General features: G+C 39.4%; 1 protein-coding gene across 1 annotated transcript; it reads right to left on the bottom strand.

Annotated features, from left to right (window-relative positions):
- Nucleotides 1-304: 304 nt before the first annotated feature.
- On the bottom strand, nt 305-18,391 carry pggt1b (protein geranylgeranyltransferase type I, beta subunit). The gene is made up of 9 exons (XM_059337035.1): nt 17,994-18,391; nt 16,854-16,972; nt 14,320-14,384; nt 13,633-13,784; nt 13,109-13,241; nt 9,570-9,615; nt 7,598-7,782; nt 6,834-6,942; nt 305-4,139 (listed from the first exon to the last, which is right to left on the bottom strand). Exons 1-9 carry the CDS (start codon nt 18,119-18,121, stop codon nt 3,973-3,975), a joined length of 1,104 nt encoding a protein of 367 aa, XP_059193018.1. The 5' UTR covers nt 18,122-18,391; the 3' UTR covers nt 305-3,972.
- Nucleotides 18,392-18,706: the final 315 nt, after the last annotated feature.

Below are 18,706 nucleotides of genomic sequence, written 5' to 3'. Positions count from 1 at the left end.
CTTAATAAAGTTATTTGGGTTATTTATTTTTTTATTTTTTTAAATAAAGTCTTCTGAGTGCCTTTGCATAGTCATATTGGGGCACAATCCACATAGAAAAGGTCTATTTTCATTCCAGCTCAAAATTTGTTATATCGCCTGCTATATAAGTAAGGATTTTTATTTTTATCTTTTAAATTTTTTTAAACTTTGCAGGGTTTTACAAACAGGCAGGTAAAATACCATGAAATTGAATGCTCCCAAGTGGATAAAATGCCTTCAACTTGATTCCAAAAGGGTTCTCACACAGAAACCAGAAAAACTGTAAAAGTTAGTACGTGTTTTTTTATTTATCATAAATACAGTATGCACCGCCAAGCTAGAATCAACATTACTGTCCTCAAATTCAAAGCTGAAATACTATAATACATCACATGTCAACATTTGCATATCCAATTCCTTTATCAATCTCACGGATGTAGCTGTAAACATTTTTTTTTTCATCTTGAGCACTTGCACAATAGAAGTCACATATTTATAGACATTTACATTTTATCTACACTCAATATCTCTACAAAGCATAGAAAAAATAAATTCCATTACATTTATTATTACATTATGTATATTAGTTAATGATAGAGCAAGGGGTCATGGTTGACCGCGTGTGGCATTTTGGCTGCATCTCAAAAAGACTTTCACAATCCTTTCACAACTCAGAGCGATCCGGACGCTGCAGCCATCTAAAAAGCGCAAAGCCTCGTTCCCCTCTGTACATGCTGTGGGACTGAGAGCATCGACTGCAGTGTGACGTAGCAAAAAGGAGACGCAATATAATAACTGCTGAGATGCAGTAAGTGGCAAATCCATCCATCCAATCTCTTTTTTTTTTTAAAGTTGAGTAAGCCTTTCTGTGTTCTGTCTCAATTAATTCTCCTTCTGGAAAGTCATTATCGATCAGACGTGAAGTGACAGTCAGATTCTGGTTAAACGACCTCTAACAGTCACCTTATGTCTGATTGGATAAGTGAACTCTGCAAAGATGGGAGGAGGAAAAATTGTTTACAGAGTGGGTGTTCCACTTCCTGAACGTTTGCCAGGATTTAGGATACACCTTTCCTCGACCTCCTTCAGAGAACACTTGAATTTTCAGTTCCATTCTTGATAACAGCAAAGCAAGCTGCACATGTAGTGAAACCAGAAAAAGGAAGAAGGGAGCATTAAGAGACTGTGACCCAGAACAAAGCTACGTGAGGCACATTTCAGAGTCAAGTTTGAGAGCGTGGTCTTGCCATGTGATTGGCCTATGTACGCTAAAGGTAAAACCCAGCCAAAGGAGTTGGTGTTACTAGTTAGAGTAGCTTGAGAAGATGCATGGGAGACATGATCTTTCTCTTTCAGTGCATTTCTGACTCAGGACAACCCAGATTCCTGATATTTCTAAATTACAGAAAAAGACTGATTCCAGAGTAATAATTCAAAAAGCTAATTTTACTAAATGTCTTCTAACATTATTTGTGTGTCTGAGGCTCAATTCATTAGCTGCAATAGCTGAATGGTCCAAGAAGTTACATTGTTTAAAATATTTTATTGTAGCCAACAAAAGAAAAAGAAAAGGCAGGAGAGAAGTTGGTAAGAGTAACTACAGCAAAGCCTGTTATCTTAGATAAAACAGTATCCAAACCAAAAGATAAAAAGCAATTGTGTTTGCACCAAAATAAGGCTGTATAACACTGGGGGTTTGGTTAGGGTTCAGAGAGGAGATTCCAGCCTCCGACAGTACATTTTTAATAATAGATGGGTAAAATTATTTATTTATTCACCTCTCCTCTCCTCTCCTCAGATCTCCTTTCCTCTGTCTGTCTGCTCGGTTGTCTAAGTATAAAAAGGAGGGCAACTTGGTGAGAATGGAGACCGTGCCAAGCACAGCTTTATTTTAGATGATGGAAGGAAAACCACAATGGTGATATTATATTATCATATCCAGTCAGAACTGCTGTTACACAGCAGCAGACTCCCGCAGCTAACATGTTGCAAACAGGCCACTGTACTTCTGACCTGCTGTGATATCATCCCGTCCTCCATCGTCATCTGAGGGAGCAGGTGCTTGCTGTGACAGTGAAGTCTTATAATGAAAGGGTGTGGCTTCAGCTGGGGGCTGGAGGAACCTGTGAAGCTGGAAATGTCACTTGCTGGGAATCAGAGCATTGATGCGATGAGAAGACAAGGGGAACAGGCAGAGCTCTATTCAGAAATCCAGTGCCTGTGTGTGACCTTTTCAGCATCTTTTTAGGATTTTAAAACTACACATTTACAAGTTCTAGCTCAGATTGAGGGCAATAAGGCAATAAAAAAAAAAGATCTTGAATCTTGTTTTGACAGTATATATATCATCATTTCGCCCAGCCAGGGCTGCAAGTGGCATTTTAGGACTCAGAGAGGAGTGGAGTGTAGGATAATAGTCTTTTCCTTTGGCACATTCTGCTCATGTGCATTGTTGTTTGATTTTGCCCTGCGTCCTTTCTGTTCTGAAAATAACATGTCAATTCTCCGTGCTGTTCAAGGAATATATTTCCTCAAGTTATGATGCCACTGTTTCATCTTTCTCCTATTGATTTGAGGCGAGCTGGTGCCCTGCAGGGAGTAAGGAGGCTGGTGAAGGAGGGTAGCTCGGATGAGTTCAGGGTGCAGGAGTCAGGGGATATCTGGATGGGATCTGCTGCTGAAATTGATGGTTACCATCTTTTAGGAGAGAAGGGATTTAAACCCCTCCCCCTCCCTTTAAACCAAATTCCCTTAAGACACCCATTCAATTTTTCTGTTAGCCACAGGAACAATACATGTAATAATAAGGCCTGTAGCTGAACTCAATTTAAAAAAAAAAATGTTTTTCTTCAATCATAGATTTGCCCCTTGGAGTGGTAGTTTGCTCTTAGCTGCCTTTTCTATGAATTCCTTCCAGCAGTTCAGTATCATTTAAATCTCTCTGGATCACTGAACAAAGACTGCAGTGGTGAAGCTGCAGGGAGTTGAGGTGAGAAACATCGCAGAGTTTACCTGCCAGGTCTGTATCACCTTTGGGACTGGAGAGCTTGAGGCTTTAGAAAGGTTCACGAACAACGTGAGGATGGAGACGTCAGATGGGCAGAGAGGCAAATAATCTGTATAGTGAGCACAGTGCCTCAGGATGTTTTTTTTGTCTGAGGATGTAGTGATGTTAATCCAAAAGAAACATGATTTTGTCTCGACGGTATCCCCCCCCCAAAATTACCACTGGGCCCATACTGCTATCTGAACAAAAACGTAGACCTATTTTCTCAACATATAGGGGCATTAGTCTGCAAAAGTGAACACATATCTATTCAATTCACATCAAATGACCACTCAAAAACTTTCAGCTACCAGTTACTCATGAACCATATAAGACACAATTTAGATGTAAGCTCTCCTTGGTACCTCAATGAATTACGTTTGCTCTGCTGATGTTTCTTATGTCAGTGTGGAGTGAGTCGGTTCATCCTCGGCTGGGAAGGTAACCAGCAGATTGTGTTGTTGACTATGATGAGGAGCAGGAAGCTTCCAAAACTGCATTTTATTTTTTTAAGTTTGCAAAATTGAGGCATCTGGAATTTCGTTCTTCGAGTCTCCAGTGACTCAAATTTGACTTTCTGGCACATAATTTCATCCCCAAAAACAACAATGCACATTGTTATTTACTACAGACTAATAACAAAAAAAGGCAGCAAAAAAAAAGTGGCGAATATTGCTTAACAGAAAAGTCACTTCAGATGGACTTAAAACAAGCTCCCCAAAGTTACTATCGTGTAACTGGGGTCTTAAAAACCGACTTGATTCCTGAAATGAGGAGGCCTCTTAGATAAGCAGTCAAATCTCTTCAAGAAACACAGCAAATGTCCAGTTGCCTTTGATGGACTATTGTTAGCTGTTCCTAATTACTGAACCTGTTCAGAGACAGAGCTGTGGATCACCCTGCTGTCAGTGCTGTCCGCTACAGCTGCCAGTGCTGCCCCTCCATGTCTGCTGCAGCTGCTGGACGTGCTGAAAGGCTCTCTGGGTGATGTTTAGAGCTGGGTGGACCTTCCTCAGACTGGGCTCTCCGATCAGAGATAAACCACACAGCCCTAAGTAGGCATGGAGGGGGTCTGGTGGACAAGAAATAGAGAAGAAGAGGGAGAGGGGAAGAAATCGGGAGCAGAGCAAGAGACGAAAGTGAGAGAAAGAAGGGGAAAAGAGAGAAACGAGGTCAGAGATGGTAACGTGTATCACAGCAGAAGCACCTGCATGTGACAGGTCTGTAGACTAAATCAGAGCAAGGACGATGATAGTGTTTGTCACATCACTCTCCATTACTGAATAATAAAACAATAACCTAATTTCCCATAAAGAAGCACCATGATGCACAAGCAATATTTCTGTTTTCCTGCTCCTTTAAGAACATATAAATAATACATACTGGTTGGCCCCATGGCCCTTTCCCTCCCTGGGGACCAGAGTAAAAGCTGCACAGGCCAGTAAATGGACTAGTAATTGAATTATAATTAAGTGACAGATGATTGGACACAGACATTAAAATCAATCAAAGCACCATTAGCAGCATCACTCAGGATTCATATGGACTCAAAGTCCATTTCCAGTAGTTCAAGTCAAACAGCCCCAACCAAGTACTGAGTGCATATAGATGGACATATTTTTCAGAGGCCAACATTTCCATATTGAACATACTTTTAAAATTGGACTTTTGTTATATTACAATTTTTTTGAGACACTGAATTTTAGGTCCTCATTAAATGTAAGCCATAATCATTATAAGTACAAGAAATTAAATAAATTAAGACATGTGTGATGGACCTATATAATGTGTTATTTCCACTTTTTTAAATTTAATTACTGACATAAATAAACTTTCTATGATATTCTAATTTATTGAGATGCACCTGTATTGTGTATTATTCCACAATAAAATTGTTGCCAATAAATTATCGTCTGATAATACAAATTAAAAATGCTTTCATTGACTTCTACAAATTATGATACAGTAGGTGGCTAGTCAGCGCAATTAAATAAGAATTATATTGAAATGTTTGATTTGAGAGATTATATAAAAGCAATTAATTTAAAATGTTATGCAAAATGTTCCAAAACAAAAGTACACTTGGGATTTTTTTGTTTAAAAATAGTAGTAGAAAAAAAAAATGAATATCTTAAGAGTCAGAACTGTTCTCTGTGTTGTGTTAGTAATAATGATGCCAGTTAGATCTGGTTAGGTCAGAGCTATGCAATAAAACTTTGGATTTAATGGCAAGATTAAAATCAATTTAGTCGGAACTGAAAGCTCACTGCAATCAATTTTCGATTCAGAATCATAATCGTGACAACTTTAATGTCGTCATTCTCTTTTTGCAATTATTTTTGTTTCCACCAACTCCTGAGAGAAATATCTGGCTCTTAGGCTGCTAAACACTGCTGTTCACCAGTCAATCTCTGTCTGATGTCTGGTGCTGGACTGGTCTTGTAAGGTATCTTCAATTTTTTTTTTTCTGGAAACAGCTGCTTCCTGCTGTATTTAGATCACAATGTTTACTGTTGGAGATATAAAAGTAGGGATACCGAGATACCACACAGACAAGGCTTTCCTCCATGTTGTTTTGGCTGTTCTGCTTATTCGTTCCTCTGTGCTGTTCAGTGAGCAGGGATTGCTTCAAAAAAACTTCTGCCAGAACAGAAGAGCAAGTTGTGCTTGAGGCATCACATACTGTTCTGCCCAATCTTATATTTAGATCTGTTGGCCATCACTTGGGCAATGAAAAGCTGTTTCTTTGGTTCATGACAACAGATGCTTTTACTGAGACTTAATTTAATCGATTTGGGCTGAAATTTTAACCACTCTGTTCCTACGTGAAAAAAACTGATGAAAACTGATGATGATGAAATACATGATTCCTTCTTAAAGAGCAGCTGTGGACAAAACCAGGTTGTATCAAATATGTACATTTGGCTGTATTTGACCGAGATCTGCTTGACAAGTACACAGCATCGTCTCTTGTTCTGTGGTATTGTTACCTTCCTATCTTCCCAGAGCAGATCCTGTACATCAGCAGCTGTGCATGATGACCACACAGTTTAAGTACATGCAAGTCCAATGCTATCTACACCCAGGCAGCATGAGAGTCCCTTTTATTTCCTAAAACTCTCTTTTGTTCAGAAATATTTACGATGCTTTGTCAATACAGCATCTGATTTGCGTCACTGTTTCTTCCGGCCCATCTTCCCTGCCTTGTTCCCGTAATGTGAGGAGCTCGATCTCCTATGTCCTCGGGCTACCTATGAACAATCGCCTCATCAATTACACATTACAAGGGCCAGCAAGAACACAAGAACACATACACATGCATGTGCACCATTGAAGTTTAGGATTACAAGAGCGTTTCCATTGATCTCAAGTTAAACTGCAAACCACAACTCCACCCTGACCTCTCTGCACCTGTGGAGGGCAGGGAACAGGCTGTTCCGCCGAAACTGCTTGTTTCCAAAATCTTTTTGTCCTGGATGCAAGACCTTTGAAGCTACTGAAAAATAAACAACAGCAACAATACCTTAAACAGCACCCTCTTCATAGTCTGTTGCTCATTGTTTGCTGCCTTTACAGCCGAATAGAAGGTATATGGGATCTGTGTCATTCTTACTTTGACAGAAATTAAAAGATACAAAAATAGCGACAAGACCCATATGAAGAACCATGACAGAATTCTGTAATTGGCTGTCCTCTAGTGGCTTTTTATTTGCACTCATGACAGTAAGTTTTTCCTGTAATAGCCACCTCACGTCAAATCATTTACCTGGATGGCTGTCCGGCCACTTGGCGAATCCCCCCACCAACCGATCCTGCGTGGAAAGGATGAAGCTCCTGTTCTTGTCAAAGTTTGTATACTGGAACACATTTAACAGCTGGGACAGGAGAGAGGATGGATGGGGGGAAGGAGTGTAAGAGAAAAGGTAGGGAGATGTTTTTACCATGGCATTTGGAAACAAACATAAAACTATACAATATAAACCAGAGCTGTAAATGCTCTTCAACTGGTCGTTTCTACAGTTTTTAAATTAATTGTTAGTTCCAAAGATCTAGCACATGTGGTGTTTAGAGAGTGAGATAATGCTCATCTCATTTCATTTACTTATTACTGCAAAATATCATCAATATAGATACTAGTGGATTAAACATTAAGCCTAATTCTTTGTCTTACTGCATTTTTGCCATATACAATTTTTTTTTTGCAATGCATGCTTGTCCCTTGTTTCCCTGTGGCGCAGTTATGACCTAGAAATTCAGTTTTCCTCACACTTTTCTGGACCATGTGTGTGCATGGATGTACCTCTGGCATAGTTATGACCCACATGCTGAAAGGTTTGCTCACAAGTTCTTTTTGGGGTGTGTGTTTATGTGGGCGTGGGGGATTAACCCAGTTCTGTCGACAGTGCCATTTTAAAAAATGGCCCATGTTATTTAAAAAATGTCTCTCTTGTGACAAAATGGTGCAGAAAATCAGAGGTAAAATACTTAAATCCACTAAACATGATAATGCATGCAGGAGTGTGTCTGTACCTCTAGCGTCGCTCCCACCCAGAAGGAGTAGCATGTGTCTACAGGTTTGTTGGGCCGCCCGTGGAAGCCGCTCTGCTGCCTCATGATACACCAGCGTCGGATCCTGTCCAGCTCCCGCTGACTCATCGCCTCCTCGAGCCGTCCCATCAGGCACAGAGAGGCTATGGCGCAGTACGTCCAGCCACCTGGACACACAGAGAGGCAGGCGCATGATAAACATAAAGTGGATACGGACAATTCATCACACAAATTAATCCAATTAAATGAGAGTACTGATTTCTGAGAGTGTATTAAAATTGGAAAGCGGTTCCAGTGGTTCATCCCTACATGTTTTGATGACAGACAACTAGATGATTACAGGGCACTGCTGTACAAATAGAGTGTGTCTTCGTGTTGGCTCCTTCACTGCCAAATATTTGACAGCATGTAGCTTCTCTCGCACCTCCCTGTGGAAGTCATCACAATGTAGAGCAACGGTGTGTTTCATATGAATATAAAGGAATGTGTGCTTGTGAGGAAAATTGGCCGTTATAGCTGCATTTATATGTTTTTTTCTGCACAACAATTGAAAATCTTTGAGTGGAATGAATATGCCTTCACCAGGGACTGAATGCAGCCTTCAGAGCTAGAGTCACACAAACATGAGTGTTCATCGATTGAAGGCAGGCGCTTATCTGTACAGACACAAGCAGCAGCTATCCATCACTTTCTACAGCCAAACTGTCAACTGCTTTCATTATCATCATGCCTTTAACTCATCCCTAAACATCAACACCATCCGCCTGTTTGCTTATCTGTGTTTGTGTGTTCATGCGTGATGAAGAGAAACAAAGAAGAGTAGAATGTGTGGGTCAGGGGTGTAAATCTGCAGACGTGTTACACCAGCCTCTAATCAAACATGTCTTGCTCACTATCTGCTGGAGGCACAGGAAGATCAACATAAACCTGAATCCGACACAACAGAGGGGAATCCAAAACGATTTATTCTAACAGTAGGTTTGGAGGAAATATCTACCTGAAAGTAGCTATTTCCCCTCACAGTGAGTTATTCATTGAAACCAACAATTGGGAATTTTATGGATGGAAAAAAAGAGGTCTACGTCTTCAGAAAACAGGAGTACATAGCCTAAAGATGAAGAAAATGCTGAAAATACAAAGGGAACAGTGTGATAAAAGCCAAACACACTGAGAAACTTAATTTATTACCCTGGCACATAGTTTCCAAAATACTATGTTTCACATACTGAATACAGTGGCTCAAACACAATCATCTACAAAATCAGTGTAAGTGTGGGAGGTCTTGGTGCTGAGCAAACACACACTTCAAGGCTGAATGGGTAATGGGCATGTACTGTATATCTCTACTGATGTGTAATCAGCCGTCAGACAGAGTTGGCTGGTTTGCAGATCAGTCTCATTCAAGACTGTAATCACAGAAGTTTAATTTATCGCAAGGAGGGAAATTACTGAGATGCACTCACATCTGGCTCTTCAAGCGGTTTGATTTCTATAGATTTAGTTTATGCAGTTAGCTACAATATTAACAGGAAATGTTACATTTACCATGTCAAAAAGGTGACTTTGGATATCCTCCAAGCAGTGCTTTGAAATGTGTCTGTGCGTGTAGGATGACAGCTTTTGTGTCAGAATAATAAGGTTTAATTTGAGTGGGGTAATGAGGACAATGTATCTGCAGAGATGGATTGTAATGGCTAATCCTTTAAACCAGTTACTCCTCCCATCAGCCTCTGTCATGCCCTCTGCTACAACACCGCCAACGCATCTGCAAACCTTTTGATCTGACATGAACCTTGATTATATTTATAAATCAAATGTTTAAATCTGCGCTGCCAAGAGTGTAAATTTTGAATATTCTTCTGTGGCCTACCACACCACCCCCGCTCCTGACATGCATACAGCTTTGACATTTCTGACATCTATAATTAAACCATTACAAGATGATGTTACTCACCGTGTGACTCTCGTCCAGCTCCCTGGCCAAACCCATTGTCGTATGACTGTGTAGAGGACAAAGAAGAGCTATTCAAATGCAAGCAATATTTCATCCTTCATAAAAGGCTGATGTGAGCGTGGAATGAGATTAGTGTCAGCAGAGGCTGAACTGCACACATTTATTCATAGTGTAGACTACAGAGCTGCTTCAAATGTCAGTTTTGAGGCTTCCCATTTGTTCTTATTGGTCAAGTTATAACTGGAAGCATCATCAACTAGCATGCTTTGTATTTTCATCTTTCTTTCTTGTATTTAGTTGTTTTGCAATTAAATGTCAGCAGTTACAGATTGCATAATCTAATTAAGGATACAAGAACATAGACAGAGAAACTGTCTATCAGAGTTCTGGGACCTGAGGAGTAGGACAGAAAACCACTTATTTAAAACTTCTTTTAAACACATGGATTTAAAATAACTCTGGTCTCATCTGCGATTTGCTGATATTTAGCTTATTTCCTCATTATTCAATTAAATTCAAGAAAAATGTTGTTATCCAAAAACTACAGTAAAATCTTGTTGTTTGCACATATTAGATTCCTTCATTAAACTGTTTTTTTAAATGTATTTTTAAATGGTACTCAAGAAGTGGTAATGGTCTCAGACAGGGTTTACTTAGTCTTCACTTTTTTTTTTTTTATCAAACAGAGCAACAGAAGATGAACATGTTCTTTGACCTTGTTTTGGGACAACATGAAGCTCTGTTATTTCTGTGCACAGAAAGACTAAGGCTTCATCAACCCGCAAAAGTTAAACAGTTGATTTAAAACACCCTCATTTCCCCTGAAACTGTGACAAGTTTGAAGCAATTTTGAAAAAACAACTGCCAACAGATGGCAGTCACTTGGGAAACAGTCCTTTACCGTCTGTGGGTCTGGTGTGTTCAGACCATAACAATAAGGCTGGTAAATGGACACCTGGCGCCATCCAAGTGTAAGTGAAACTTCCGTGTGGCTGGTAAACTTGCTACTGTTCCAGGGATTTTCAACAAAACCAGCCATTATATGGTGGTTTCTGTATACTTGCAGTCCCCAACAACTAACTTGAATTGCCAAAGACATTTTGAAATCCACCCACCAGCATGCAGCCAGTGGATAAATATACCTTTCAGACATGAATCACAGTTATCTGTTAACTAATTAACAGAGCATTCCGTCTCTCTCTCTCTCTCTCTCTCTCTCTGTCGTCTATGTGTGTGTGAAAAAGAAACAGTCTCATACACAACATGCACACACTAAAGAACCTATGTAATGAAACACTCTTGTGTTAAATGTCCTCATTTTAAAATAAGCTGAAGCTTAGAGGTGAATTGGACCATCTCTCTGCTCTGGAGACTTGAGTTGTACGACAGAGACTGAGATGACGGGCTTGAAGACAAAACCTCACACAGACAGCTTTGATGTCTCAAACCCACGTCTGATGGAAAAACATTAACCACTGAGGCTAAAGTAAGGGTTGAGTTAAACATCAGTCAACAATCTGACAAAAATATCACCTAAGTGCCACATCATAAAATTGTACCATGTTGTTTTTATCCTGGTGAGGTGGAGCCTCTGCTGCTACAGCTTTAAGACCATGATGCACTGCTCAACCACCCCCCCACATTTATTATAAATGAAGTATTTCTAGGCAGACTGCCACCTACTGAAGGTGGGTGGCCTATTCTCTTCATTCAAGTGTTGAGGCTTTGCGTTGAATGGTGCAGAAACAGAGGTTGTACCATTAGGGGGCCGTCTTGCTTCCCTGATCTCATTGTAATCATTCACTTATTACTGGTGCAGCAAGCACATCATATTCTCCCCACAATATAATATATATAGACTTTTACAAAAGCAATTGCTGTCAATCATCACTTATGACCCACTAGAAGTGTGTGGTGGTGTCTGTATCTGCAGACAACCTTCCCTTTGGGCCTCACATAGATTTGTATTCCCAGCCAGAGCTCAGCGTTTGCAGCCCGTTCTCACTTCCAAGTGGTCAAATACCACAGCTTTGTCAGAGTCTCTCAGATACAGACACACAAGGTGTTTAGACCAAAGCATCAGGATTTGACGATGAACAGGTTGTTTCATCGCTGCATTTTTGTGTTTCCCTGGCTCCTTGTCTCTCTCCTCTGCACAGAGTAAAGCTGTGTGCTGTAGATTGGTGTGTCTGTTTGACCGACACATATGGATCAGGCTCTTCATACATATTCTGACAATGCAGCACTTTTTCGCAAGATTTTATGGAGGTTTGGGTGCGTTTATTTGTGCTTTAGAGCAAAACCACCGTGAAACAATCACAAGATAATGTTCATTCCTCTGATTCAAGCTCGCACAACTATCACTGCAACGACCCCTGCTGATATGCTACTTGGTCTGCATCCATCACGCAAGGTGTTGATATTGGTCATTTATGAAAAAGTGAAGGGCATAAAACAGGCTCCTCCAAAATTAAAACTGCTTGGGAGTAGGATTTAAACTTTCAACTGTCAAACAATGTATGGGATTCCATTCTCAGACTGGTGAATTCAACATCTCTCTGCGCACGTCACTGTCTGTTACAGTTTAAGGTGGTGCACAGGGCTCATATATCTAAAGCCAAACTATCTCATATGTACCCAGACGTTGATCCTATATGTGAGAGAGATGAGGCCTCACTTACTCACATGTTCTGGACTTGTCCAAGCCTGGAAAGATACTGGAGAGATTTTTTCCAAACCTTGTCACTTATTCTTAATCTTGAGCTAGAACCTAACCCACTGACTGCCCTTTTTGGCACCACTGGTGAGGATGACACACGTCTTACTCCAACCAAAAGCCGTACATTGTCTTTGGCCTCGCTTTTGGCTCGGCTTGGGATACTATTAAGGTGGATGGACTCTGTCCTGCCCACACACGCTCAGTGGTTAAGGGACATCATGTCCTGTCTTGACCTTGAAAAGATCTGCTATTCAGTTTGTGACTTGAGCAAGAAGTTCCAGAAGGTGTGGGGACCTTTCCTGAAATACTTTGAGAAGCTTAAGTCGAATTGATGTATCAGCCAATGTCTTAATTTGCCTTCTTCTACTCATCCACCTCTATTTATTGATCTATTTAGCCTGTTTGTTTGTTTACTTATTTATTTTATTTCTTATTATTTGCTTGTCTTTCAACTCAATATTTGACTTCCAGCAGTTCCCTATAACACTCGTGGAATAGTAGTCCTGGGGAATATTTGTCTGTAAGTGCGGCTAGTGTGAGGGGAGGGATGTTTATGTCTATGTTGGATCACTACGGAAAATGTACATTGTTTGAACAATTATGTATATGGGATGGGATAAAAATTGTACAATTCAATAAAAATATCTGAGAGAAAAAAAACTATCACTGCAACTTCAATTGCAAGGTTTTTTGAGTGTCTAACTGTACACAATCAAAAATCTGAGTTTAGTAAATCGTGCATTACTGGCACAAGGTGAAATCCTGCCTCCTCCATGCATGTGGTTAGTTATTACAAACTGCATCTTTAACATCTACTCACCAAACTTCCTCTAATGTACTCTATGGCCTTCTGGATGTCCATGCCTGACCAGTCATCGAGGATGTAACAGATACTGGCTGCACAGTAGATAAATCGTATGTCATTTTCACTTCCTTCTGGCACTGCGTAGAAACTGGAAACAAGAAGACACACCGACACAGAAAGCCACAAATACAAGAGAGTTACATAAACAGTTGAATAATAGCTGAGTGTCTATGTTAACACTTTGTAGCACTTAAGTCATATAGCATAAGAAAGTCTGTCAGCTTAAAAAGCTTAAGGGCAACCTTCTATGTCGGAAGATAGCACCTTCTGCCAGATGTGATATACACAATGTATGAGTGTTTCTGTCTGATGTGTGTGTGGACAAAGCAACGACTGCTGTAGGACTAAAAAAAGTTTATGTCAGTCCATATTAAGACTGGTTTGTTCATATGACCACAGGTATAAATGAGTCAGAGTGAAAGTACCAGGGAAAATCAGAATGTCAGTACAAAAGTGTGTGTGTGTGTGTGTACACTGACCTGCCGTCCTCCAGCTGCAGTGCTCTGAGACCAGCCAGACAGGCCTGTTTGTTAACCCTGCTCAGGTCGTCTCCAAGTATTAGCAGCGAGCACAGCCCAGTGTATGTCATAGCTACATGGCCACTGTCATATGGATGGAGCACACCTGGACCCTGGAGAAAATATCAAAATGAGTTATTATTAATACAACTGCAGTGCAAGGACAAATACACAAGAGATCATAGCAGTTATTAAAACAAACATTTGGAGACAAAGAAGCAGTTTAAAAACAATGACAAGACCAGACATGAAATATTTAGCCATCTAAAGACAGCTAAATAGGCCTTTTTGGGCAAATAACACAGTTTGGCAATAACACTATGTCTCCATGGGGATAGAGAGAGAAGTAATGCCAAATGTGACAAACACTTCTTTTATAACGACTGGTAATATTTGGCTGCTGAGATGAGGCTAATAAAATGGAAACAGCCCAGACCCCCTGATGTGAAAGAATGGGTTGGTGCAATGATTGAAATATATTTTCAGAAGGATTATTGCAAATGGGAAAATTAAGAAAACATAGGATCACAGAAGTGAGAGCATTTACCCAGAATATATCTTTCAATTAATACAAAGGGAGGAAGTGATTTACATTTTACATGCTAGACACAATATCAGGTCCAAAAACAGTGAGGGGTATGGCACTACCTTAGTGCTGTAAGGAATTCCAATATGTGATGATCCTCGAAAACCACAACGACTAAGATTAGCTCCTGGAAGAGAAAAACAGGACAAGAAAGGGTAGATGTGTAAGAGAGCAATGTTGAGTGGCAACCATCATGACAAACTGGTACAAGACGCCCTTTTCTGTTGTAATGCCTCACAAACTAGGTCTCATTCTGTCTGCATTGACCTTCCACAAGGCGCTCTAAAGATGCTCAGAAAGGAAAAGAAAGTGTACTGCTGCCATCTACTGGCCAGGACGGAAACATTAAATACAGCAGAACCCAATTAACAAAATGTCATTATACTGTAGAGAGTACACAATATTCTGCCATCATTTTCATCAGATGAAAACCAAAGTCCTCTGGGAACAATATATTTTAAGCCTGTCACAGAAGATATCGCTATTTCTGACTGAAATGGCTTACCATACATTGATCATTATTCTTGAAATTTGTAGTTTTTAAATCTGTATTCAGTCAAACCTTAAAAAGTCTTCAATGGTCATGCATTTCCAGCATACAAATGTTAATGTAAATGCTGCTAACCAAATTTAGATTTGAAAATGGTACCTACAACAACATCAGGGACAGACATGATGCAAAAGAAAATCTCAAGTGCCATCCAAGCTGTATTTTCATATCTAATGACAGAAAACCAGGCAGACCGCAAACATATGGCAGCAGCCAAAATGAGACCAATCAAGCAAAGCTCCCCCAACATGATTTCTGTTGATGTGTTGAATAATGAACTAACTGGGCATCTAAACAGATGGCAGAGTGGCTTGTTAGAGACAGAAAAAAACAAGTCATTAAATATTTAGCGACCAACTTTCCCTAATGAACAGAGGTACGGTTGGAACAGGTGAGGTGAGGACCACCTGTGAGGGCCAATTTCTGTTTCAAAATCCAAAAAGTATAATAATATTTCACAGACTTTGAAGTTTAACAACCCTGAAGTTTTCCCCTTCCCTCTCCTCTGTCCTGTTGAAACTATAGACCCTTAAACACACAAATTCCATTGCATCAATAGTATTTTATTCAAATATTTCAGGAAGACGGTATGCATGAAACTCGTTTGTCTTAATGTGAATATTCACAAACCGTAACCCACTTCTTTAAAGCTTCCTGTCCTGGAAATTTGGACACCTTGTATTTAAGAGTGCCTGCACCAAGTGTGCCTGTTTCAGCAACAAAAAGCATTAGTCCTGCACCTTTTCCACACTAGCCTCCGTACAACTAGTGTACAATCCCTAAAGTAGTATCACATAAATTGCCTCTTTCTTTTGTCTCTCTCAAAAGCTGGAAACAATACCGGACATTCTTGCCCATAGTGTCAGAAATATCCAAAAGGCATTAATTTCTCCAAAAAGACACCCAAGAAGCTTTTTGAACCCCTGTGTGTCAGACATGATTACGCTCCATTCAACTTACTCTTGATCTAGTTAGCACCTTTGGACATTTTTGTTGTCTACTTGCCTGGAAATTTGCCTTCGCCTTCACAGATACATGAATGCACTTAAAAACTTCACAGACATATACTCTTTAAAACGCCTCTGTCATTGATAAAGATGCATGAGATAGAACAATAAATAAGACAAATGGTTGGGATGCAAGTGCTAAAATATTAACAAATAATACACAGGTATATCGTATAATGTGTTTAGTGGGATGACTTAAAAGATCTCTAAAGGCACACTAGGTAGAAACTGTCGGCAACTATTTGTGAACACGACATTCAAAGTTGTCCTGTCCTGAAAGTAAACGCAAACCTCAGATTCACTCGTTTTGAAACAAACTTTGCCCGCTTGGCGTTTGCTTATATTTTCCTTTTTTTGGCATTGTGTCAGTCATTTTTGTAGCTTTGTGCCCAAATGATGATGTCCCAAAGTATCGACAGTAAAATTAAATTAAGATAAAACACATGCAGGATCTCTACAGACACCACTACACACTTCTAGTTGGTCTTGAGTGATGACAGAGATGTTTGTTTAAATTTATACATTGAATTTTGGGAAAATCCTGCTTAGTATACCTTTAAAGATTATTTAATTGCTGTAGATACTCTATATAATCTTCCTGAGGGGACTTTTTGAAATTCATTAAACAGAGGATGTCATGTCCTGAGCTATTAATGTTGCTTTCCCCAGGTTTGTGTGGTGTCCAGGTCCACCACATGTCTCTGGGAGTTCTGAATAATTCTGCTGAAAGTGAAAGTGAAATGTACTATTTTTGTGAGTTCCCATTTATTCCTAGTCCCTTAATTTCTGAATAAGCATGTGATGTTGTCGGAAAATAAACTTTCCAATAGAGTGTTGTAAATCATACACGGGCTCAAAGCTATATAATTTCTTCAAAACACACACTCGGGCTGTCCTCGACTAAAGACATTTTTAGCCAACCTTTGTTATGTCATTCTTATTGGCAATGAATGCATGTACTGCAAACCAGTTTATAGTGAACTGTTGTAACTCAGATTATGTGCAGTTAGATGTAAAAAGGAGCAGATATGAGACTTACCGTCCTCTGTGGGCAGAACCTGTAGTGAGTAGATCCACTCAATCATCATGTTCCTATCAATCAAATCTAGAGCGTCCAGCACATCGAGACCAGACAGGGCAAAAAATATTATCGTTAACCTGTAAAGAAGGCAGATAGCAGTCATATTAATCTCTACTCATTTAATCATAAAGGACAAAAGGATCCACAAGTAAAAATTAAAATAATGAAACCATGATCACAGCTATACATCAAATCAGACGCAATGTAAACTGCGGCAGTAAACATTCACATTACAAGGTTCATACACTTTTTCAGTGGTCAAATTCAAGCACTTTAATGACTTTTAATGTCCATTTTCAAGCTTTTCAAGGACCTTACAACGGTTGTAAGTTTTATGTTTTAGATGATACTTACATACTCAAAGGGGTAATTTCACTCAACCATACCAACAGCGATAGTATTACGCTTTTAACAACCAAAAGTACAGTTTACTAATCTCAATATTCAATTTAGTATTTTTTCTTTGAACATGTGATTATCTATAGTCAGATTGCACTGATTTACAGCAAGCATTTTCAAGCACTTTATCCAATATCCAAGCACTTTTCAAACCTTGAAAATACAACATTAAAATTTAAGCATTTTCAAGGATTTCAAGCATCCGTATGAACCCTGACATTAGATTACTGGGTGATAAAACCCAACTCAACACAATAGCTTTATAAAATATATATATATATATATATATAAGCCGATTAGCTAACATTTGGCTGCTGGTTGAGTTGAGCTTGAAACGTTAAAAGCAGCTAACTGTAGAGATGTTTGTTAGTTAAGTTTACAAATGAACAATCTCTTTTACTGAACAGCACATTTTGCTTGAAGTTCACTTTCAAATAAGCATTGTTTCCATAGTATGACCTACTAACGTTTTCCGATTAGTTTATCAGGACGTCGCGCCCCGCCGTACTGTCAGTTTCCTGATTTACTACAATCTGTCATAACTTCACTATCACTGCTGATGTTAGCATCAGCGAAGCTAAGTGCCGTTAGCACTAGCCCCCATTCAAACCGGTTGAAGCACAGCTAGCTTGAGTGCTAGTCAGGTCCTTCAGCAAAACACATAAACTGAAGTAACATTTTTCAAACCAGTAAGTGTACCTGGTTGTCTCCAGCGAGGCGTATCTCTCAGGTAACACCTGAAGTGTTCTCTGAAAGAATCGTACATGCCTATCTCTTAAAAAGTCTATTTGCTCAAATTCTTCAAACTGGTTCTCCTCTTCCGCCATCTTTGCATCCGCACCTATGAGGAGTCTTTTCCGGTACGTTAGTTTTTCAAAATAAAAGATCACACCACAAAGCAATGTGCAGTGCAGATAGGGAAATTCAGAGGTTTTATTTCGATTGAAGATATTACTACTGCTGTGAATACAGGGTATTCCCAGCGTTCAATGTAGTATTGTGTATTCAACTGCCAATAACACTGTTTGCAGTCCACCATTTAACAGTGCAACAGTACACCACCAGAGACAATACGTTTCCACAGGCTTTTATTTTTTTTAAAATGTAAATTCATAGCTGCACATTTTTCAAGATTTAAAGAAAGGCACAACCTAGTGCAGAGGTCCTATTGGAAATAATTTAATTCAAAGGGACAGTTTACACCAAAATAAAAAACACATACTTTCTGAGTGATGGAAATATCTACTGTAGAGTGCCCAAAAATACATTTATTAAACCATATATATTTATATATATATTTCCAGAAATCATGACCCAGTTACTCAAGATAACCCGCAGACCTTGTTGTGGGCAATTTCATGTTGAAATGAAATGGAATTATAGTAGATATAGTTATAGAAAATAGTTCACTC

This window comes from Centropristis striata, chromosome 7 (assembly GCF_030273125.1).
Source record: "Centropristis striata isolate RG_2023a ecotype Rhode Island chromosome 7, C.striata_1.0, whole genome shotgun sequence".
NCBI classification, from domain to species: Eukaryota; Metazoa; Chordata; class Actinopteri; order Perciformes; family Serranidae; genus Centropristis; species Centropristis striata.
Note: the sequence above shows the minus strand (reverse complement) of the source record. Positions and strands in the feature narration are given on the sequence as shown.